Source organism: Apus apus, chromosome 5, assembly GCF_020740795.1.
Source record: "Apus apus isolate bApuApu2 chromosome 5, bApuApu2.pri.cur, whole genome shotgun sequence".
In the NCBI taxonomy this organism is placed as follows: domain Eukaryota; kingdom Metazoa; phylum Chordata; class Aves; order Apodiformes; family Apodidae; genus Apus; species Apus apus.
This window is the reverse complement of record NC_067286.1, coordinates 10,975,522-11,000,405: the sequence shown is the minus strand read 5'-3', so window position 1 is coordinate 11,000,405 and position 24,884 is coordinate 10,975,522. Positions and strand designations below refer to the sequence as shown.

At 36.1% G+C, this 24,884-nt stretch overlaps 1 protein-coding gene across 5 annotated transcripts in view; it reads right to left on the bottom strand.

Moving 5' to 3' along the window:
* The window catches only part of SBF2 (SET binding factor 2), a 259,204-nt gene that overhangs the window by 126,986 nt on the left and 107,334 nt on the right, over nucleotides 1-24,884 (bottom strand). For all 5 annotated transcript variants that reach the window (XM_051621099.1, XM_051621095.1, XM_051621096.1 and 2 more), the window contains exons 4-6: nucleotides 17,389-17,502; nucleotides 15,613-15,723; nucleotides 13,189-13,294 (exon numbers count right to left, since the gene is read on the bottom strand). In XM_051621099.1, coding sequence (XP_051477059.1) covers nucleotides 13,189-13,294; nucleotides 15,613-15,723; nucleotides 17,389-17,502 — 331 coding nt within the window. The remainder of the gene's footprint in view (nucleotides 1-13,188; nucleotides 13,295-15,612; nucleotides 15,724-17,388; nucleotides 17,503-24,884) is intronic.

The following is a 24,884-nucleotide window of genomic DNA, read 5'->3' as shown; positions in this document are numbered from 1 at the left end:
CCACAGGCAGCAAATCCTCTGGCCACAACATCCAAGTCCTCTGGCCAAGTTCATCCCTCCTGGTGCCTTCAGGGAATGTTCCACTACGTTCCTCCGTGGGTGCAGGGGGACAGCTGCCATCTCATCATGGGTTGCAGGGAAACTTCTGCTTGGGCACCTTCTTCCCCTTCTTCCTCACCAACCACCAGCACTGCTCTTGTCCCCCAGCACAGCTCTTCGTCTTTAAGTGCTCCCTCTGCTCAGCTCTTATCTCAGTTCCTTCGCATGTTAATCGTTGAGGCGCACCTATTGTCTCTCTGATGGCTCCTTGGCTGGGTTTGGAGCAGGGGGAGCTTCTCAGCTTCTTACTGGACCATCCCTGGGGCCCTTCCCCCGCTACCAAAAAACCCGCCAAACCAAACCAGCACAACAGGACATGACTTCCGGCCCCCTACTTACCTAGTTTAGTTATCTAGATTTAGTTATCTAGTAAGATACCTAAAATAGGAAGCCATATGGTTTTTATGTTTATGCAATAAATATGTAGTATTCCAGCCCCGAGAATGTTGTAAGTAGAGACAAACAGTATTCCTGTACAAAACTAACATCAGGATATCTGCATAACCCATACATGCCCACACAACCAAACTCAATGAAAGAATTTTGTACAAGACTTTGAGAGGACTGGAATAACAGATTCACGACAATGAACTGAAATGCTGTCTGGTTTCCCTAAGGAGAGGTGAGAGATGCTACTGAAATGCTCTCACATTCTTAGAAACTTTTACAGGTGTCTTTCCTTCTTTAGAACTGACATTTTAAGAAACAGAAGTTTATTGTTTGTACCAAATTTTTTAAAACCTTCTCTCCCACATCCATCAAAAGATACATGGGGAAAAAAGTGCATCCTATAAAAATTATTTATAGCCGTTAAATTAGCCAAAATTATCTTATTTATTATGACAGTAAATCTAGAATAGTAATTTGATATGAAGGAGAAATTATTTGCAACTGCTGATTTATTAAAGTAATTGGTAATAGATACTGCAGTTTACTAGCTCTCCAAATTGATTCCTGTATGGTAAACTCTCTGGAAGTAATGGAGGATTTCTGTCTAGCCACAGAGTTATTTTAAACTTCAGAAAGAGCATTAGAAATTTTCAAACAACCTAGTTGTTGTTTGTTTTTGGTTTTTTTTTTAATTTCATGTTATAAATCAGGAAAATTATTACAATAAAGAATTAACCTTTCTGACTACATATTCGACACCATGGCAGGATGAATAGAAAGCAAAGTCATAATCATTAATTTTTAGAGACTATTATAAATTATTCTGCATATAAGCTAATTAGCAAAGTATGTTACCTAATAGGAAAGTGACACATCAACATGAAATTCCTAAATTTATCCTGTCCTTGTCAATCCCAACATTCAAGAACTTTCAGGGAATAAAGTAGGAACAAATTTAAAATGTTAAATGAAGCCTTTGTATGGGACTTACACACGTTAGCCAGGCAGCATCAGAAATCTGGTATGGTGATGCCCAGTTACATATACCAGCATACCATAGATCCCCATCTTGAAACCTTAATCTTTATTTACTCATAGGCACAACATGCAAACCAGAATTTCTGAAAATACAAAGGTATGTGCTAAAGTATGAAATGGGACCATTGCACTTCTACCAACACAAGAAACATATGAAAACACTTCATGACTTTTTAGTTTGATGATGGATATTTTTGTCATCTTTGCAGCTACTTCAATGACTAATTCCAGATAAATATGTGGCTTTTCCATTTACATGAAATTTTCAAAGCAGGTATTTCCCTCATAGTTAAGAATAAAATCAACAGATAGGCAAAATAAAGAACTAAACCCACAAAATTATGAGTCACTGCACTACGAAAAAGAACAGTATAATATACATATAGGAAAAACTGTCATGTGCAAAATATTCTTAGTAGAAATACTACAAATTAAATCCTGATGGAGAAAATGGATACCCATAATTTGACTGGATTTACTTAAAGCAGAAAAATGTCCTTTAACAAAAAACAACACAGAGCAAAAAGTAATACCATTATGATCCTTAGAAAGAAAATATCCAAGAACAAGTAAAGTATTGACATTGTTGAACTGTACACAGGAAAAATGGTCAAGGATACACAAGAAATTGCAAAGATATCTGTTTCCTGCCTAGGGACTACAAAGTCTTTCTCAAAGGACACAACTACTGAAGTGTTATATTAATGGAATCAAACAAATGCAAAGACAAAAAGAATAGAGGTGGCTGATCAGGATAATGTTAGAGCTACCTTCAGCCACTGCTGGTGGATATTCATGGAACATAACAGCACAGATGTTCAATGAAGGAAACTGCATAGCACCATAAACATGACAAGTTTCAAAACTGACATTATTTTCTTAAAAGATATTATTTGAATTCTCTGCAAAATATTCATTCATCTGAGATTTTCCTGACCTCCTCAGAGACTGATAACTCAGCCCACATTGCAACTAAATAGCCATAATTTAAACATGATTTTACAAGAATAAGTGGAATGAAATTTCTATAGAACTATTTTTCTTTCCTCTTCAGCACAACTATTAAAACTGAAGTTTTGAAATTTAAAGTTTTGCAAGATATTATGATTTAACTACTATCAAGTTTAGTCTGGAATGAGAAAAGCTATTTCTGCTTTCATACCAGCAAAAGTAGAAAGAAAATAATCTGTTCTGAGTAGGATGTGTTTAAGTGTTCTCTATAGGCAGAGGTAAGGCTCTTTTGCCACTTCTAAATTTGTTTATTTGACATTTACTTTTTAGAATTTACATTTTTCTCATCTCCAGAAAAAAAAAAAAGTTTTCATTCATTTGGTAGGTGTTTTCTGAAGTTCTACTACAGATGGAAAATTACTATAATCTCAAGTAACTCAAAAGAAATTTTCCTTTAACCATTTTTAAAAAATCACCTCATCACAAAGTAAATGCTAATTTTATTATCTTTCATGTTATTTGAAAAGCTTCATTTAAAAAAACCCAGGTCATTAAATACAGCACATTATAAAACACACAGCTTCGCATTTCTTTAGCAGTAGTATTTACTTATGACAGAAAACTTTTCCTTTTGAGATTTACAATTTCATTAAAATGGACTACTGCTTATTTTGTCTCATTAAAAGAGGCATTAGTAACACAAGACTGGACTGGAGAAAAAGTAAGTGAGCATCTTATGTGCTTTGTTGTTCTGCAAATCAGTGAACAGCACAAGAGATACAGGCCACTGCCTCCAAACACATTTCAGAACGCTGTCTGCTGCAAGCTGACACCACAGCACCAGCACTCACTGGCAATGACAGGGCTCTCACTGTATCCACATATGACAAACAAATGCAAAATAACTGAACAGCACTTACTGAAGGAATAGTTTGACTCTACCTGACTGGAAGCAGCTCTAATGCTGTTCTTGAAAGGGACACCCACCCCCACACTGCTGCTGCTGCCTTTCCTCCTGCATTAGAGCTCACAGGAGTCCAAGGTGAGATAGTTCAAGCTGCAAGAGGGATGGACCTGTTCTCATGGCAGCACTTTGCTGTAACACTGACTGGACCACAGCATCAAACCACAACCTGAGACCACTGACAGAAAGCAGATGTGACTTTCTGTCCTCCTTCCACCCTCCAAATATTTTCTATTAACTTGGTGAGATAAAATAGTTCAGTGTGGGTGAGCCAAGCACCACTTTAGTACAGGGGATGGGGCAGGACTGTGCAACTGGAAAAGGACATTCACAAATGGGATTGGCTGCATGGCAGTTTATGCTGCTGGGGAAATCACAGAATCACAGAATGTTAGGGGTTGGAAGGGACCTCCAAAGATCATCAAGTCCAACCCACCTGCCAGAGCAGGACCAAAACTAGGATAGGTTACTCAGAAAGGCATCCAGACAGGTCTTGAAAGTCTCCAGAGAAGGAGACTCCACAACCTCTCTGGGAAGCCTGTTCCAATTCTCTGTAACCCTCACAGTGAAGAAATTCTTCCTCGTATTGAGGTGGAAACTTTCTATGCTCAAGTTTGAATCCATTGCCCCTCATCCTATCACAGGGCACAAATGAAAAGAGGTTGTCCCTGCCTTCTTAATGCCCAGCCCTCATGTATTTATAGACATTAATTAGATCCCCCATCTTCTCCTCTCTTGACTGAAAAGCCCCAGGTCTCTCAGCTTTTTCTTCTAAGACAGGTGTTCCAGTCCCTTAATCATTTACATAGCCCTTCGTTGGACTCCCTCAAGTAGATCCCTGTCCCTCCCGAACTGGGGAGCCCAGAACTGGATGCAATACTCAGTGACTGTCCACAAAGTGCAGCAACTTGGGAGTGCAGAACAGTCCCTGTACAAAATTCACTATGGCAGTATCACTTTATTTCCAACAGCATCTAAAAGAACACTTTCTTTTTGTTCTGCTGTTGCAGCCCATTAGCAGTAAATGCCACATCAAATCCCTTGGTAATCTATTTGTTCTTTGACAGACTACACAAATCTACTTGGAAAGCTTGAATGGCAAAATCTCTTTTGCTGGGTTATAGAGCTAATTGCAGCTCACTGGTCATGGGGATTTAAACTGAAACTACAACATAAACCAGCAGCATCCACTCATGCAACGTGTGGTGTCAGGTTCCATAGGCTGCAGAGTACACAGTTTGTTAAGATCAAAGACTGACTAGAAGTTTCTTTATTATATACTTCAATAAAAATACTTAATTTAATTTAAACATACTTGCTGTTAAACTCCAACAAAGGGTATATATATGTTCCCAGCACACAATATATGTATGACATCTCACGGGAAGAAAAAAAAACCTAGAGTTGGTCAAGAAGTTTGTAAACAACCTGACCAAGGTAAAAAAAGTTCTGGTTCATACTACTGAAGTCTCATAACAACCATGAGCTGTGGAAAGCATCTCACACTGATGTTCTGCTCTTAATCCATCTCCCAGTTATAGGTATTACTGTCCTGAAAATGCACTTCATATGTTGTGCAGATTAAATCTCTCACTCCTTAGCTGCCCTTACATTATTTCTGAACACAATGAAGTATTAAAATATAAACAATTCTCGCTCTGTGTTGAAGATGCTGGGATTTTTAATCAACAAGTTGAAGCCAGCTCACGTGCTGACTGTGCAGTGACCCTGTCATAATGTTTCCCAGCCATACAAATACACACGTATATTTTATCACGTCTTCTCCCATTTATATAGTAATTCAATATAATCATCAGTTGGCATAAAGTACACTACATGAGAGGCTAAACATTCTATCTCCTCTAAATCAGCATTTAAAAAATGAGGAACTATGACATTACAGAAAACATTCCTCAAAGTGTCAACAAATGTGATCAAAAGCAAAAATTCTGGTTTTTGTGATATATTGTGGATTTAGAAATAGGGGCTTAAGGGTTTATACCGAGAGTCCAGACTTTTACCACATGACTATATCAGACAATCCCAAACTGATCAAGGTTCATCATAAATATAGTGATATGGCTTGTTATTACTACTCACAACAGAATGCATTTCAGAATTTTTCTCCTCCTATGGTTAGAAATATTTTATCTTCCAGTCTTAATTGATTAATTATCTTTTTACATGAGTTTGTTCTTGATGCTCACAATTTTGTCTAGCTTAAGCAGGTGTACCCACAAACTCCTCACTCTGAACAATACTGATGTAAAAAGCAGCAAATGGTAACACATATGGTGAATGATATGGAGCAAAATAAAAGGATAAAATACAGCAGAAAACCCTAAATTTCCAAAAGCAGCATTTAAAAGCCAATATGAGTAATAACATGACCAACCATTTAAATATTTCAGATTTTGTGTTACTTTTGGATTTATGTTTTTCTAAAGGAGGTTACACTTTCTAAGCAGCAGAACTTTTACTTTCATTCAGAATAAAGCATAGCACGTCCTAAAAGTATTGTCAGTCTAAAAATCAGTTATTAAAAATTTAGCTAATTTGAGGAACATTATAATTCAGTTTTCCCCTTTTTGACTTGATAGGTATTTTCCAATAATCATGGTAACATTTTAATGTTATTATATAATCTTCTAAAATGTATACAAAACTTATATAAAAATCACAAAGGTACTTACAGAGGGTCATTGGTTGTTGGTTTTTTTAAGTATAAAATATCAAATATAATCTAAAAATATTAATCACATAAGTAGTAAGTTCTGGCTCTACTTCCTACTGTTTTCCTGGCATGGTTCCATATAGGATCCATCTGCCTTAGGAACTGTTTGAGGTATATCAGACTGGAGTACAAATTTACAAAATAACATCACTACAAAAAGTCAAATGGATTTTAACAGGTAGCCATGGACACCCCTGTTCAGCAAAACACTAGAGTGGAAAAGAAAAACTGCTGTAGACTCAGGGGTCCTTTGATAGAGCTGAACAAGAATGGTCAGAGCTATGTATCAAAGTGGACTGTTAAAGATTAAGCCATGTGCCAAAATATTACATTTACAGACATGAAACTAAGAGGTTCTCACAAATTTTTGCCCACAGCCCGAAGAAACACCCAAACATTAATATGCATCAATTGATCCACAATCCGTGTCTACATGACCAAACTGATCTGACTCTAAAGTGAACTCTAACTCAGAGTATAGGACTGAACTTCTGAGTTTCAAAGGTCTATTCCAACCTAAATAATATATATATATATATTTAAAGTTCAATACAAGCTCCTGCATCATGGAAAAGAGCCAAGGAATTCAGGCAAAGGATACATGTTGCCCAGTTCAAAAACAAACTAGTAGCAAGTGTCATTCCTGTATCATGCCACTAGCCAATGTATCCTTTGACTTACAGCTAAGTTAGCATTGAGTTACTGAGTTACATTGAGTTGATCTCTACTCTGTTCTGAAACTCAGGAATTATTTAAGCCCCATTCACACTACTGGAAGCGAAATACTTTTAATACAATTGGGCTCTTTATCAAACACTGTGTAGCCATTTCTCTACTTGACTTCCACACTTAAAAAAGCTAAAAGAACTAGCAACAGTAATAGTTAAAGACTATCTGTGAAGGATTCACAAAGTAGTTTATGCTTGCTCAGTAAGAAGAAAGTCAAATTCCAGGGTCACTGGAAAGAGAGATTGAAACCAATATCCACAGGCATAAGAGGGCCCGATTGGGTTGTGCTTCTGGGAAACACAAAATACCTGCATCCTGCTTCCTACTATCAGAAATGTTAAATGGTGTTTGGATCCAATTATTCTAAAATATCTCCACCTTGGTACTTAAGCCCTCCTGTATCATAAAAGATGAAAGTAAGCTATGGACTGACGATGGAGGGCACTTGGGGCAGCGTCTTATGATCTTGCTTGAGTCCACTCTTTTCCCAAGCATTTGGGTTCTCTTGCTCTTAAGCTACAGGTGACACTTAACCAAACTTTTCAACCTCTCCCCTATATAGGATGCATTTTAGCCATAACAGCCTCATAAATCACTCAATTTTGACAGCATTGTTAATAACACATTCCACTGGTATACAAATGTCTACTAATTTGCACCCTGAAATGCAACAGTCAGTAGAGTACAAGATCTTTTTCTTCAGCAAAGCAAAATACCTCACACTTGAACTTTTCTGCCATCTAGGGTGTTGAGGCTAGACTCAGCAGTGATTCTTTGTACTTAGAACTGCAACAAAAATTTACATATTATCTTCACCAGATCATTTCTCTGGATTCTCCATAGGTCAACAGTTACTGAACTGTGGGATATTTATCTTTTTGATACAGAAACAACCGTGATCCAGTAGCTCACATCATAATTTCTGAGGTAGTGAGTTGGGAAGCAGTAAAATGTTGGAAAGGTTGTTAACAGATGAAACCAGCTTTATTGCAGAATGCTGAAAGTCTGACCAGCATGCGTATTTTAAGATCAATAAAGTTCTTCCTCAGGATCAAACCATACCAGGCAGTGAGCAGTGCATTACTGCATCCCTTGTAGGAATGCAAGGCTTCATTTTTAGTATAAAAGGGATAAAAACTTATTGTGAAGAAATACTATAAAAATATCAGCTTTCACAAGACTTTTAGAAGGTAAACAGTAAAAACTGAAACACCACCAGCTACCAGGGCCCAGCAACGGCACATGGCTCCACAACAGAAGACAAGGCAGGCACCAAGCATGGAAACAAGGCAGGAAGGGCCAATGCCCTCACCGACAAGTGGTGGAGTCCCACAGTAGCCAGAGAAGGGTAAGTTGGGTAGGTCTGCTGACAGCAGCTAGGTTCTGCCACAATTCAAGATAGCCAGACAAGTCCACAGTGATGAGGAAGTTCTGAGGTTGAGCCAGAAAGTCAAGTCAGCATGGCAGGTCCAGCTCAGTGATACTGATCATCAGGCAAGTCATGAAGTTGACAGTCATGAAGAAGACTTGAGATCAAGCCAGAATTGTCCAGTCCATGGGTGAGGATCTGGGCCAGAGAGGTATGTTGCCAGCCATGAGCATCATGGAAACATGGCTCAGGCAAGGACCAAAGGTATGGCTTGAGCTTAATTAAGTACAGCATCCAAGCAAAGAGGTCAACAGGCTCCTCCTTTTTGCACCTTTCCTACAGCTCCATCCTCAACAGTCTAAGCCACGGTTGCACAGCTGTGCTACATCACTGCTGTCCTTGAGCACAGGCATCTCAAAACTGCAAGGAGGGGATCAGGGGCTGTTGATGCACACAAGTCCCTGGCATCAGCTTTCAAAGGAAACACGAGTAGGAACCAAGGACAGAGCCTGCTGAATGAGCAGTCTAAGCAGAGATTTCAAGCTGAATGTGACTGGCACAACTACAGAACTATTTTTTTAAATGTGCAGTTTAATGAATTAACCAAAATTCTAAAGTGCAAATTTGTCAGTTTAAAATCCCTCTGCACATACAAATATCTTCTTCCAAGGGGAGACTGAGCAGCACACCTTCACTAAAAAACAGTTAAAATAATGCTGTTGTAAATAAGATCTTCCCCCTAAGCAAATTTTTGAACACACAAAACTATTTTAGTATCTTCATTTTCAAAACAAAAATATTAAAACCCCATCATTCTTAATTTCTAATAAATGAAATTACTGAAAAATGCCAAAATGATAAAATACAGCTTGTTTGTTTGTTTCTGTACAGTATGATGGTCCACCCAAAAATTATAAACAGGTATGACAGTTACTGTATGATCCCATGATTTTGTTATGAATGGATCTATCACTGTATAACAGTAATGGGTTTGAGCTCCATAACTGTTTCAACCAATAGAAATAATCACTGTCAGTATTTCAGCATGGAAACATAGAAAATAATTCACTTCTGTTTGTTTGTTTAGTGTAAACTAATTAATTAATTAATTTTAAGTGGCTCTCTGTGGTATCAGAGAAGTATCTGCCATGCTGCAAAAGAAAGGCAGGAACATGCAATAGTAATAATGGACAAATAATAATCTGAACTTCTCAGCCTCAAGTCACAGTGTTGAATTAAAAAATGCATGTTACCAGTACCATTAATACTAGAGTGCAGCGTTTTGAACTGCTTGTACTGAAGTACTTCCCTGCTTATCAACTCTGCCATCATCACACACATCTGCCTTAGTATTTGTATCTTGTGCAACTGTAACAACCTTTAGAAGTTTAATCAAGCAGTCACTTCTGACATCCAGAATTCCTGACCTTTAATGACATTGGAGTCTTCAAATATATTATTTATAAAGCACTTGTTTTAGAGACATCATAGATTAAAAATATTTTAAGATATGTAAAAAGGCTGAAGGATAATTTTATTTAACACTTTCATATAAGTTACAACATAGGCTGGACATACATGAAAGATAAGCAACCTGGCTCAACCCAGCATTACCATTCCTCTTCTATCTTATCTCTATTCTACACAGCCCCAAATTTAAAAGCACCCTTACCTTGTGTCTTTATCCAGATTCAAAGTAGAATTTACTTCAAAGTTTTGGTTTTGCCACTTAAAAACTACTTCCTTTGCAACACTGAAAGTCCGTCTGAGTCCTACCGAAAATACTTGAGTATTGAATTTAAGATAGGAGAAGGAAAACAAGCACAGACAAATGAAATGCAACAGAGGAAATAAGGGGATAGGAAAACAGTCCAGATAAGAGACTAAACAAGAAGGAAAGGAAGGAAAATTCTTTTGTCTTCAATTGAGTGCTTGGAAAGCAGGGGGAAACATTAATTCTTCAGCAAAATGAATTTTCATAACTGTTCTGCTCAGCTTAGCAGTGTGACTCACACATCAGCCTTTGAAACATGCAAAAAGTAGAAGTGCTGGTTAAACCTAACATTCTTGTTTTGCTGCTCAGGTCCCTAATAGACTTCTGTGTCTTTTTCAGTGAAAAACTGGCAGTCAGGCACATGGAGGTGTATAACTCAGACACAAATTACTTAATATGGCAGTGCTGAGTAACTATATTGCCAGCAGAACTGAGAAGGCAAGTAGGGCTGGTGTTTGGAGAAATGAGAAGAGCTTAAGGCAGAAACACAGGAATGTATTGTTAATAAAATGAGAGAGAAGAGGAATATAACCAAAACCTCCTTTGAACATAAAGAATACTGCGTTTTGAAGCTTTTATAGATACCTACCATCTTACTAACAGACAGTGAGAAATAGAAGTGTATTGTAAGTCTTCCAGCTACCAGAGATCATTTTTAAAAGTAACTTTATGTTGACTGTTTTTCTAGCTAATCCCTGGTGATGAAATCATTTTTAGGTGTAGTGATTCAGCTACAGGCCTGGCTTTTGTCACATTATTCACATATATTCATTTTTTTTAAATAAAAAAAGAATGTATGATTTAAAATGTCAAACACTGCTGTTCCTTATTATTAAGCTTAACACCTTTGGGGATGTTTTTCCCAACTGTACTTAAACGCCTAAGTCAAAATAAGGTCTATTTCCAGATATGCTGCAAACTTGGTAATACAGGGAGGGTCATCTGCTGACACATTATTATCCTGCCAAGCAGAAAAAGCATGATGAGAATATTATTGCACAATATTTCTCAAAATAAATGTTGAAATTACTTTTGTATCTATTCATAGTGGTAAATTTTGTCTTGTTGCCCATCTTCAAAGAAGGAGCTATTTTTAAAAAGGTGATTTATACAGTTCACAAGTTTTTCCAGCTACTCTTCAATATTCTATTAATAGTTTAAATAGGATTAAGTGATTTGTACTAGAAGAGAAATAACTGAACACATCGTTACTTGACAAGCAGCCTTGTCCATACTTGTGTCCTAAACACAAGCATTTGATGGGATAACAGCTGTCGTTGAAGTAACTATCCAACACCACACTGGACAAAAGAAGCAGACTGCTTTTGCCCAGGTTGGTACAGGCAAATACACATTAAGTTCCTGACCAAATGGAACAAGAGAAACAGAGCAAGTGTGAATGAGTATTGTTACAAAAAGCACAAATCCTTCTGACAAGCTCAATTATGACCTCCTCAGGAAAGGATTAGCCCTTCTGCTAGAAAGATAAACTTTTTCAAAGGGATGAGCTAATAGATTCTACTACATCCTCCTGAACTCACTGCATTTAACTCTTCATAAGACTACATGAAAAGTGAGAATAACAGGGAATTTATTTAAAACAGTCTGTTCATATTTCCAGCTCCTCTTTTTATATGCAACAACCAGTGCAGACAGACACTTATAGCTATATTAACAACCATTTCTTAGTAAATTCAAACAGAAATTTGTTGTTCAGAAGCCTTGTCCTTAAGAAGAACACAACAGTCCACCACCTACATACGAAAGTAACTATGTGGTATCCTGTAAAGTGATGTACGCTATGAAAATACAAACATTTTTACATTTGTGCCTTTAGAGATACAAGGTAATTCTACCATTGTGCTGTATGTCCAGATACTTAAGCCACAGAAAATTTGAAAGAGACATCAACTGGGAACTGAGGCATGTTTTTGAAAGGATTGAAAAAAAAAAAAAAAAAAAAAAAAGGAAATGGGAAAAGTAAGTCTCTTTTGCAAAGAGTCGAAGTAGCTGCTTAAAAAATAATAATAAATTAAAAATATACTTGCCACCTTATTTACCTAGTTCTTAACTAATTTCAGGTCCATTCCCAAGCAACTTCTATTGTCCCTCATCACACCAAAGAAAAGGAGAGAGACAGGAAGAGGACCTACACAAGACTTCTAGACAATCAGCATTTAAAATATTGCCTGCAATTTGATCAGAGTAATGTTAATGAATCTTGACATAATAAGCCAAGTAAAAGCTCAGGGATTGTGGTGACAATGCTTCCATATCATGTTAGCTGTGTTTCATAATTTAAACTGCTATCAACAAAATAGTAAGATTCCTTTTTGAATAGTATTATTCCTGTGACATAAGCTCTTACTCCTCCTCTTCACTATTCTCTTTCCAGTTCGCATCCATTCTTATTGTCTATTTATGAAAAGAATGGATGACAACACCTATTCTGAGGCCATTTGGTTACATGAAACCAAATATGAGGTTCACAGGTTCAGAAAATATTATTAATTGTGCCCTGATCTATGGCTGCTACAAGCTTGTGCTTCAAAATCACTTCACAAACAAATGGAAAGAAGACTGTTACCAGAATGTTAACATGTAATGAGAGACACAAGTACCCAAGCAACAGTGACACAATGTAAGGAACAAGTAAGCATTTAATGAGGATTGTGTTAGATCATCTTCGGGAAAGGTAGGGACTAACTGGTAACTACAGAACAATACGAATTCCACAGTTACCAGTACCACTACGTAGCATTATTTCAACTCACCTCTTCAGTTACACTAGTTTTATTATTAACTTCCTTGGTTCTGTTTGGAGTTTGTATAGTACCTAAGGGGTGGGCAATCTTTTTACATTAATGTTTTTGTAATCAGAGGCCAGGCTCACGTCTGCTCACTGCACACTTACAGATACTAGCTCATACTGGAGACAACTTACCACAGGCAGGATGCACAAAAAAGCTATATGAATGTCTGATTAAGGGATAAAAGCACTATTAGTCATTCTTTCATTCAAAAGAAATTTTACCATGTAAATCTCTTGGCACATGATTTGAACTGAATGAGAACAGAAAATTCCTCATTCTGTTATAGGAAAAAAGAAAATATTTTTTTCAAAGCAGAGTGATCCATACCCAGCTGCTGAAAGAGAAGAGCCACACTGGTGCCTGTAACAGGAAGGCTATCATGTAGAGGAGTCTGTATCAGTTGTCGGTCTCCAGCTCCCAAAGAAAACAATTTCTGTAGAAAGATACATTTTTTAATTGAGTATAAAATTAATTAACATATAAAAAACAAGCTATTGTCATGTAGATAACTGATTAATCCTGCAAAAATTATTTATTTGGTATATAGAAATTTGAAGTCAGTAAGAGTAATTGAATTGACTAATACTGACCTGAAATATGATCTGGGGTTGACTATGTCTCCTTGAATCTATAGCATGATAGTGCCTTCCTTGCACTTCCATTGTATTAGTTAAACAGCTATGGCTTTGAAGACTTTCAATATTACATTTTTAATAATACATTCAAAAATCTTCCACAAAAAACCAAAAGAGTTTAAAACCCATTCAATCAGAAAAATATGTACTGTTTTCTAACTGAAATTCTTTGATACCTACTGTCTGCATGCATGTTTTAAGTATGAACATACCTGTGACATGTGGGTACCGAAGAGGATGCTTCTGCTATTCCTATGTTTCTGCTTTGCATATTAAAGTAGAATTAAAATTTTGGTTACCTTTCCTGCACAAGACCATAGCACCTTTGAAGGGGGCAGGAAATATAAGTGAAGCACTTGCACATCACATCTCATAAAGTATTTTAAGTGCAAAATCATCTTGCATTCCTCTTTTCCTCTAGCCAAGAACTACCATGGGGTGGGAAGCATTTCTGTACAAGCAGTAAGTGTGGTACAACTGCACTCTATATGGCAGCAAAGGTGTTGAATGTATGAAGGTAGCAAGCTCCAGTTGCTGCACAGCAGATGTTTGAAACTAAAATGCTCCACAGTAAAAACAAGTCTCTAAGCCGTAAGAGAAATGCTCTTCCTTGGCACTTTAGCAGCAGACCTAGATGAAGGCCAGTAATTTTTTAGAAGTTGATTATTTCAAAAGTGGACACAGAAATAACCTGGGAGGCTCATCAAGGACTTCTGGACATAAACATTAGGAAAGTGTTTTCATTCTAGGATCTATAATTCAGATTTAGCTCTGCAAGCATGAAGCTTAAGAAAGAAATAAGGAAAACTTGATTTCTGATCAAATGACAGTTTGACACCAGCAAATTAAGGTTCAAAGTTAAAGAACATTTTATTTGAAGAGAGAAAGCAGAAGGGAGATCAGTCAGAGGAGCATGACTTTTCCTCCTGTTCTAGCAGAGGAAAAGGCCACTGGGAAAGTTGTGTTTGGGGGAGAGGGAAGTAAAAAAAAAATTAAAAAAAATTAAAGGATAGAAAAGGAGCCAGAAGTTTAAGAAGATCACCAAAACCTGTAATATGAGGTTCAATACCACTGTAAAAGAGAGTTTCTGATGAAGAGATACAACCTAGTTACTCCCCTTCAAAACCAAAAGGCTTGAGATGCAGAAACACAGGGAGAAGTGGTTGCCTGGAGAGGCATAAGAGGTAGATCTTGACTAAGCTGACAGGACATTTTGCCATTTCTAGCACTAAGAGAAATTCCAAAGCAGCCAGGGCTATGGGAAAAACAGAAAAGAATTAAAGTTTTGTAGGATTTTTAGATGGTTGATAACCCATATGTTGGGTAGAAAGTGTGAGAAAGAACTTCAAAATATTGCCATTTGTGTGCTTAGTTTCCAGGTATGTTTCATGATAAGGGCAACAACTTCACAGTCCTGTCACAGCATAAAGTGAAGGCCAAGCAAATAAGACAAAACGAGCTTGTCAGAAACCACATATGTATATGAGTAATTTATTTAAATTAAATCAACTAGGAAACTTGACTTTCTGCTCACAGAAAGCACAAGTAAAAAGCAGAAAGAAGTGTATTTGCTGGAAAGTTTTTTCTTATTTTTTGAAAGCATGGGCTACCTGGAATACCTGAGAAAACCATGTTCGAGTTACTTTGCTAGCTTTTTTTTTAATTGTATGAAAATAAAAATTTAAAAGATTTACTAAAGAAATTATCAGTGGAATCCTGAACTGCAACACGGAAAAGACACAGGCAAATGAACTAAAGTGAAGGACACATTAAAAAAGTGGCAAAGAAAAAAGGCCCTTAAAAAAAAATCTGCAGCAAGCAGAAATATTCCTGAACACATATTATTATAAAAAACTAAGCTTATACAAACTCCTTGATTTGTATCCGTGCCTTGCAAAAAGCCAACTCAGTGACAAAATTAACCCTTTGACCTTATCCTGGAATGGAATTTTTGCTGTCTTTAGAAGACAGGCCACAGGGAAAGCCCTCCCAAGCTACAGGGAAAGCACTCAGCTGAACTATGATCTTCTTTTCTTCAAAAATATTTCAAGAATTTATTTTCTGTTTTCTTCATAAATTCAATTAGCTGGAAAAATACCCTTTTTTTCCCATTTACCTGAGACCCTCCAGAAGCAGGGACAAGGCATGAGCAGAGATTTGCAATGAGAGTCTCCAGTGACACATTCAGGCTGTCCACGTATACGGTATAGATCAGGCCGAGGCAAGCCTAGAAAGGTAGACAAAATGTATTAGCCTGCTATACAGAGAAGGCAGATGTTAAATTACTTAAATAGCTAAGTACATATTTTTTTAAAAAATAAGTGTGTCTTAACAGTTATTAACGTAGTCAAGTACTTCCCAACTGAAGACAAAGTAATTTGCTATAGAAGCAATAATTCATTTTAAAAAATGAGGCAGGCTATTTTGAAGGGATGTATGTGCTGGCAGGTGTAGGTGGATTTTTTTCTTAAAAGAAATTAAATATTTAATATTTGTGCTTTTTTTCATTATACAAAAAGAGCTTTACTACAAGTTAATATTAAAAATTATGAAATCAATGTAGCTTCATCTGTGCTTTGAATTCTATGGACCTAAATTCAACTGGTTTCCAGAACAGAACACTTATGAATCAATAAGCTTTTGAGGCTCATATGAAGGCTATCATCAAGGATCTACAATTCTGTATATTATTTAACTTACATTCCTTATTTTCTTATTCCAATATATTTTAAGTGAACAGCGTATTAACACTTTAGCATTTCCTTTTTTTTATTTTTTTTAATGGATACAGGTTTGATTGAGAAGCTACAGATACAGCTTTATCATTTTTACTAATAATTTAATGTAAGATGATTCAACATTATGTTCTAATAAGCCTTTTGAGAAAAAGAAATAACTTTGCTCCACAGCATCCTTTTAGTGCTTTTAACTGCTGTAATTTTAATAAATCAGCAAATATTTTAGGAATACACTTCTTAGAAATAATTCCAACAGTAACTTTTCATACAACACATAGTTAAGCTGCAAAACTCCTTGCCATGGGATTTTGTAAAATCTGAGCATTAAGAAACTTGACAAATTACATGATAAAAACCACAAAAATGACACCTCTAGTTCAGGTTGTCATTTAACTATAATTCACACTGAATTAGGGAAGTATTTTGTGGAACTGTTTCTACAATCTGCCCTATTCTTACACACTTTGCTTTGCATTTGCTATGGGCCACTATCAGAAACAAAATATTGGGCTACATGGACTTTTAATCTCACTCAGTACAGCCATTCTTAACGTTTAATGACAATTTAACTGTTGAATGATTTCCTCCCTTGATCTGTAAACTGATCTCTATTTGTTTCTGTTAATATGTATTAGCTTAATAAAAAATTAAGCTTTTAATTTATCTCAGATCAGTCATATTTCATCAGCTGCAAGTAATCCAGGATGCTAAATCTCTGCCATGTATCTTAATTTGATGTGGAAGACGCTCTGATATTTTGTCTTACATACAAAGGAAAACCAGGGTTTTGCTATTAATTTACCATTATATAGTTAATCAAATGTTTTTACTGTGTTGTTTTTATCTGAGCAAGTCTGGTTTTGTTCTATTAATTCCCTTCATTATAGAGTAAATCGAGCCCAGAAAAATCTCTATTTCATATTCTATGTAGATTTAAAACTGCTTGGAAGGTAAAAAAGAACTGCTTAAACCTATAGGGGCTATTTAATGTCACAGACATTGAATTTTATCAAGTTCAGTCTAAGCCTCCTTTTGCTTTTAAATTCCCAAATCAATACTGATATGTTCTAAATCAAAAATCCTGTCACTGCTACTCATTAAAAACAGATCTGTCTTCTGACATACATTATAAATGGCAATAGCAAGTTCTTTACCCTGAAAATTTCTGGATAATCTAGTCTGGACACCAACACCAGACTCTTAGGAGCAAATACTTCTGCAGGCGGAATTAAACCAGACTCCTCTTCACCTTCAATTTCTTTTGTTCCCTTGAAAAACAGAAACACTTCAATTAACAAGCAGAAAGAAAACCTCGACCTAAAATGTTAGTGTTCTTACAAAAATTAAACATGTCCCAAAACTTCAGAAAAGAAAACTAAAGCATTATTTGAAACTAGTAATCAAGTCATCTAACAGGACATATTCCAATGGTTGCCTGACTCCCTAGGAGTTTCTAGATGTAATTCAACTGTTTTAAACTCACCTGGGAAGTCATGCACCAACATAACAAAATAAAGTTACCAGAGACAGCAGTTTAACAGGACAATGTTTCACATTAAATTTTGTTTCACTTTTTAGACAGTGGACTATAGAACAGGATCCTTTCACATCAAAGTGTTAACTGATTTATAATAAACAATACCCCAAACACAGAAAAATACACTTCAAAAAAGAATATTTGGCTGTCCTACTTTTATTCATATAACTCAATTTCTTACAGAATTTCCACTAATGTTAGAGATAAAATAACCTATTAAGTCATCTTCAGCTAGACCCAGCTAATCTGGAATCTGAAGGCATTTCTTCACATGAAAACTAGTTCAGATTTCCCAAAAAAATCCCTCTAACTTATGAATCACTAAGTTTTTTGCTTAAAAGAGAAAAGTACAATGCAGATAAGTTGCACTTGTTCATGATATTGAGCAAGTTGCTATAACCCCCTTGCCAGTGCTTACTATTCAATCACAAATTACTCATACCTAAAACTGAAGATGTCACTACATATTTTCATTTCTAAAATTCCACACATTCTTTGACAAATTCATTAACTAAGTTTACAAATGACAGAAAGTCTGTCCAATTTTTGTATGTAATTCTTTCCACCCCCGCATCACCCATCAAATTTCCAAGTAGTTTATTTGTTCCTGTGACAGAGCATTCTTCTAAGCAAAAATCACTCTATTATCTTAATGAGGAATATGAGAAAAATTACTTCCATTTCCACAAGACAACATGACATATCTGCCTTCTATTTCTGTCACATTACTAATCTACAGTTTCAGCTTATTAAAAAAAAAAAAAAAAAAAATCAACATTACTTTTCTATTAAATGGAAGAAACCTAATAGAATTGCTCTAAAATGCCAGGAATGCTGTGAGTTCATGAGTTTTATTTCGCAACCTCAGTTGAGAATGTAGGGTTTCTTTAAGCAAACACATGTATCCAAATAAAAGCAGTTAAAACAATGAAAGTACAAGTACTTTAAAAGCTGACTCAATAAATGCTTTTAATTACAAAAAAATGTTTAGTTTCAATAAGCTTCACATGGGAATTTTATTGATAGGTTGCACAATCAAAAACGTTTGGAGATGATCAATCTAAAGAACTATTTTTCTTCTGGTCAGAACCTAAAGAGGTTCCCTCAAAAGCACATGTTGTTTTCACTAACCTAAATGGCTTCCTACAGGAACAAAATACACAATAACAGTCCTTCCCTGTCCAGTCCTGTCTGCACAGTCCTATGTCAGAGCCAAATGGCAGCAGTTGAAGACATGAGCTATTTGGCAGCAATGAAGAGGAGCCTACAAGAAAGATGGAGAGAGACCTTTTACAAGGGCATGTAGCAACAGGACAAGGGGTAATGGCTTTAAACTGAAAAAGGATAGACTGAGATTAGACATTAGGAAGACATTATTTCCTGTAAGGTGGTTGCTCAGGGAAATTGTCCATGCCCACTCCATGGAAGAGTTCACAGCTAGGCTGGATGGGGCTTTGAGCAACCTGCTCTAGCGGGAGGTGTCCATGCCCATGGCAAGGGGGTTGGAACTAGATGAATTTTAAGGTCTGTTCAACCCAAACCATTATATGTTTCAACATCATTTGTGAATCACTTGATTCACACCTCCACACCAAGACCTGCCTATTATTACATAAATGCTCTCCTCAATTCTAGCACCAAACTGAAAAGGTCACTCTGAAAAGGTCCAGTAGCTGGTTATCAGCTAGTAGCTGCACTGTCAACTGTAGGGTAATAAAGAGCTCCTTTCTAACGTGACAAGAAGGTGAAGGTATCTACAGCAGAGCTTTTGCTCACTACCCTCCTTCTACCCATAATGTCAGACCTGGTCTTTCAGGCTCGTGTCCTGAACACAGGCATGTGTCTCTTGGAAGCTCAAGTTCTGTGTGCACTTCTCACAAACACCCCCCTAAAGAATAAGATGCATAGGTACACGTGTGTACACATGCACCTTGATGTCCTATTTTCATTACTATGTAGACAGACAAGAGCATGTCAATTTTAATATGTATACCAGAGAAGACACAAATGCTTTTTTGCACACAAACTAAATGGCAATCTGTTGTTCCTGTGAAATTGCCACTGTGATTCTTCAGGACATAAAACTTACATGGTATACACTTATGCTATGCCACCCCTTGTGTAACAAAAATACAAAATACAAAAATAAGTAAAAGGAGTGTAAGCATTGCTTATACTAAGTCAGACAAAAGGCTCATCTAAAACTTCGTAGCCTGCCTTGGTGTCAAGGTCCCCCTGAACAGAGGACAAGCTTAGCCAGGCCAGCCATTCCTCCCATGCATTCTCCCAGACTCCAACAATCTGTAGCTCAGGAACTTACTGACCTGAGGACAACCTCCTAACTAAAAAACAATTCAGCATTCAAGTAAAAATGATTTAAAGAGAGAGTATTTATGTTTGTGTTAACCAAGCTGTTGTAATTAAGAGATATGTATAATATATTCATACCAAAGCAAAAACAATTGGCAAAGCAATACATATACACATATATATGGTCATATACTTGGCTTTATACTTTAATTCTTACCTAAACAGCAAGCAATACACACAGCGTACATGTTTAGTCTAGTTTGCATTTAATTTCTAAGTTAAAATTGTGATTCACCAATTACTCAAGAAGCACAATAACTCAACAGTCACATGTCCCACACATGTTCATTTACTTCCATCCATTACAATGTTGAGAGATTTTACATTCATTACAGTTCCCTCCCCCTGCCCCCAAAACGCAAGAAGAATTTTTAAATTATAGTTTAGTGGTTATACATCACTAGGCATACAATTAACAGCAGTTTATTGTATGAACTGTTCCAAAGAACAATTATGAATTCTAGTAATAAAGGTAACAGATTCTGGCTATCTGATAAATTGTGTACCCTGACAACATTAGGAAAAACTAAATTAAAACATATTCCACATTTTGAAAGGTAACGGAAACATGGAAGCTTCTCTAGAGTCACATGGTACCAAGACAATGAAAACTCAGGAAGCACAGGCAGGGAGGATGTTCCTATAAAAGGCCATTTTCATAAAATCCGCTCAACTTCAGGTCAAGTCTTGAACTAATTCTTAATTAGATTTAGTTTAAAATTTTAAGATCACAATAACAGCACTGTACTGAATTGATAAATCCCTTACACTGTAAAAACACTCTCTTATTTCGTAAAAGATTTATAGGAAAATGTAATGTGACCAGCCTTATTTCTTTCATGGCTAAACGTTCTGACAGGCACGCAGACACACTATTAGGAGTCAGTAGACTAAGTAGATAATAATTTCAAACACATGACTTTTAACCTACTTTTCAAGCAAAGCATTAACAACCCAAGCATTCTGTAGTAATACTAAATACAAAGAGGTAAAACCACAAACTTAATTCTTTCTAGTTATGCTTTTGCTCAGACATACGCACATTTCATCCTTCTTTAGCTCTTTTCTCAACTAAGGTAAAAATATTCTCTAGTCAAAGTTAATAAAAGAGCTGTGTGGATTTGTTTTTCTCAATACATTTCTATTTTATAAATATAGCATTCAGTTTACAACTAAATTAAGAACAACTGGATGTTAAGGAAAACCTTGCTAACAATACAAATTGAAAGATTAATTTATATTGGTTAAATAGGAATATAATAGTGCTAAATCTATTTTTATTTTCTTAAATCTACAGTTTTATTTTCTTAAATTACAGTTTTCCTTTTGCACTTATACTAGATGGAAGATGATGCTAATGTTATTTGGCTTACTGCTACAGGGCTCCCCTGGTATCTCCCACCTAGACTGTTGGCTAACAGCCTTTCATACTACAGTAGAACAGATTAAGAATTTTCTTCATTTCAATTAAATATTGAACAAGATTCCTTTTTTCAATTTTCCCCTTTTTATTTCTACATAGGGTCTAGGTTGTGGTGGGATAAATTGCCCCTATCCCTTCTACATTTCAGGCAAACTTTGAAAACAGCTGAGATGAGAAAAATGTACCACTAGAGAGCAAACCAGTGTTCCAAATGCTTAAAGATCCAGTTAGTTTAAAAGGTGATACCCATTTAAAATCTTATTCTGAAATAGCTGTGCCTTTAGATTGGAAATGAACAAATGTTTTTTAAACATCAGATAAATAAAATTCTGAAAAACTCTTCAGGAGGCTAAGGAACAGATAACAGACTTATTAATGACAGGAACTGTATGACAATCTGTGATCATCCATGATTTTACCATGCTTAAAATATTTGTTCCCCTGTAATTATATCTGTGTTTGAATTAAGCCCATCAGGGTCTTGTTCTCTGCCTGCCAAACCCAGAATCCTCTCTTCTTCTGCATCTTGACTTGGCTTCTAAAGTTATAAGGAGAATATAGTGCAGAGATCTATAAACTACGTCTGACTCAAGTCCATAGAGTAGTTTCTCCAAAAAATCTACCAGATAATATTGCAATTCTTAATATGTTCATTACAAAACTTCTTATTCACAAAATCAACTGGCAGAAATCTTCCTTGTGATGGTTCCTTCTTTACATACATATGATTGTGACAGTCTGGGCATTTTAAACATGGCAGGTACACGCATTTGTTTTTTTAAATACTGCCTTATTTCTTCTAACCCCCACTGCATCTCTTGGAGAAACAGCATTGCCAAACTGTTAAAATTAGATATTTCTTAAACAAATTTTAAATTGCCATGTTCCAAACTGTCAAAAAAACATGGACACAATATCACAGTAATGAATGTAAACACTTATGTCCCATGAGATCGAAAAAAGTATATGAAAAATCAAGTTAACCAATTTCAAAACTAGATACAGAATAACATTCATAAAACTTTAAAATACAATAAACATTTTTTTATTGTGTAAGTAGAACATGGTTCAATATGTGTCAAGTTTAAACAGAAAAATCTGTTTTTACAGCAGGCTGTTTGATATGTTTACTTGTCTTTTTTTTCCCCTCATCTTTTCCTGTAAACAAACTCAGAAACTCCGTTTTTTGTCATGTATTTTAACACACGTATTTTACACACCCACATCTACACTAAAAATACCTATATACAACTCTTGACATAGAAATGGTTTTCATAGATTCTTATATAAATCACGACACAGAACTAGATTGAGCATTTATTTTAACTCTCTGCATTTCTTCTTATAAGAAGTATCCAGTTATCATATTTGTGACCTAAAGTGATGGGGTAAACTGGAATGTACAATAGCCAACAAACCTGGTCAGGAAAAGTAGCTGAATTAACAAATGCATCTGCAGTAGCATTTGAAAAAATAAACTCACAAAAGAAAATTCACATGACCAAATGAAACAAAACAGCATTAATCCCTTACTGATAAAAAATAGTTTAGAAAAATTAACTGTGATCAGCACTGTTCATCATCACTCTGCTATTTCTTTGTTGGCTTGTTTTCTGAGAACAATTTGATCCTCAGTTTAGCCAAAGGATGTATATGGCATTAAGCCCAAGCTAGACAAATTCAGACTAATTATTCAAGCATTTTTTAATGAAGAAGGTAACAGACCTTGTTACCTTCTACACTTGCTAGGTGGAGTCACCTAGCAACAGATGAGGAATGATGTCCCAAATCCACAGCCTAGAAAAAGGTTCAATACATTTTTAACAGATGCAGTTGAAATTGAATACTTGTGGGATTGATACACATACTTAAACAAGGTATTGCTTTGTTTTAAATTGGTGTTCTTCTGCTTTGAACCTCTACATAAATAAAACATTTTAAGAACGGGGCACAGTTAGCAGAATTTTATCAAGAACATTGTAATGAGATAGGAGTTTGAAAGCTTGGTATTAGAAGAAAACTCCAAGTATTAAACAAAAAATATTTTTAATTAAAAATATGGCATATGTTTCTCAAATAAATTGGTGTATCATGGAATCACAGAATTGTCAGAGTTGGAAGGGACCTCTAGAGCTCATCTAGGCCAACTCCCCTGCTAAAGCAGGATCCTCTAGAGCACATTACTCAGGGCTGCATCCAGGCAGGTCTTTAATATCTCCAGAGAAGGAGACTCCCCAGTCTCCCTGGGCAGCCTGTTCAGTACCTTGTCACCCTCACCATAATGAAGTTTCTCCTCATATTTAAATGGAACTTCCTGTGTTCCAGCTTGTGCCCATTGCCCTTCATCCTGTCACTGGGCACTACTGAAAAGGGTCTGGCTCCATCTTCCTCACACCCACCTTTTATATACTTAAAGGCATTAATAAGGTCTCTCCTCAGCCTTGTCTTCTCCAAGCTAAAGAGCAACAAAAGAGGAGAAGGGAGAAATTTCGTTGGACCTATTTTGCACACTGACTTGCCAAACACTGTAACACTGCCTTAAACATGAAAGAAGCTCCATCAGACTGATAACAAAACTGTTAAAATGCCCTTTGCATCAAGGTCCTTTTCTCATTGCTTACACTTTTATATACTTTCTACTGCTGACAGCAAAAAAATCTCACCTAGAAAACAGCACCTGATAATCATACCAAAACACCAAACTCAAAGTAAACTGGTAATTCACAGTTAGTCTTACAGAAGAACAACAAAACCAACTATCGCCACAACCAGCATGCTAACCGAAGGCAACAGATGTGGCAGCCAAGAAAACAAATTACAACAGCCAACTTTACTCATATTAACCTTCTCTTTTTTATTCAACATAGACATTCATTGCTCTGATCTAGACCTCAAGGTTACTCTTGAACTTTTATGAACTTAATTTTGCCACAACAATCATATTATTTTAAGATGTCAGCTCTGCTTCTAAATACTGACATTTAACTTTAAAATAACAATCTAGCCAAAATCTACATTAGGAACTGAAGTAAATTTTTTAAAATGAAAATGACCTAACGGTATAGTTAAAAAAAAAATTCTTCCTACTGCTGAATGTAGCTGATGTTAAGGGACTTACACAGCTTGAGAACATATTAGCATTTGCTCCATCAACATGCAGCTGAATTACAGCACACATAAACCATTATTATCCCTCTTCCCCTATCTTTTCACTCCCTTCTTCTTGGGGAACTTGGACGTGTCCATCCTCATACTTGAATACGTATGCCCAAATCTGCCATTTACCAAATCCCCAATACTGATGGCTCCTAGATGAAGCA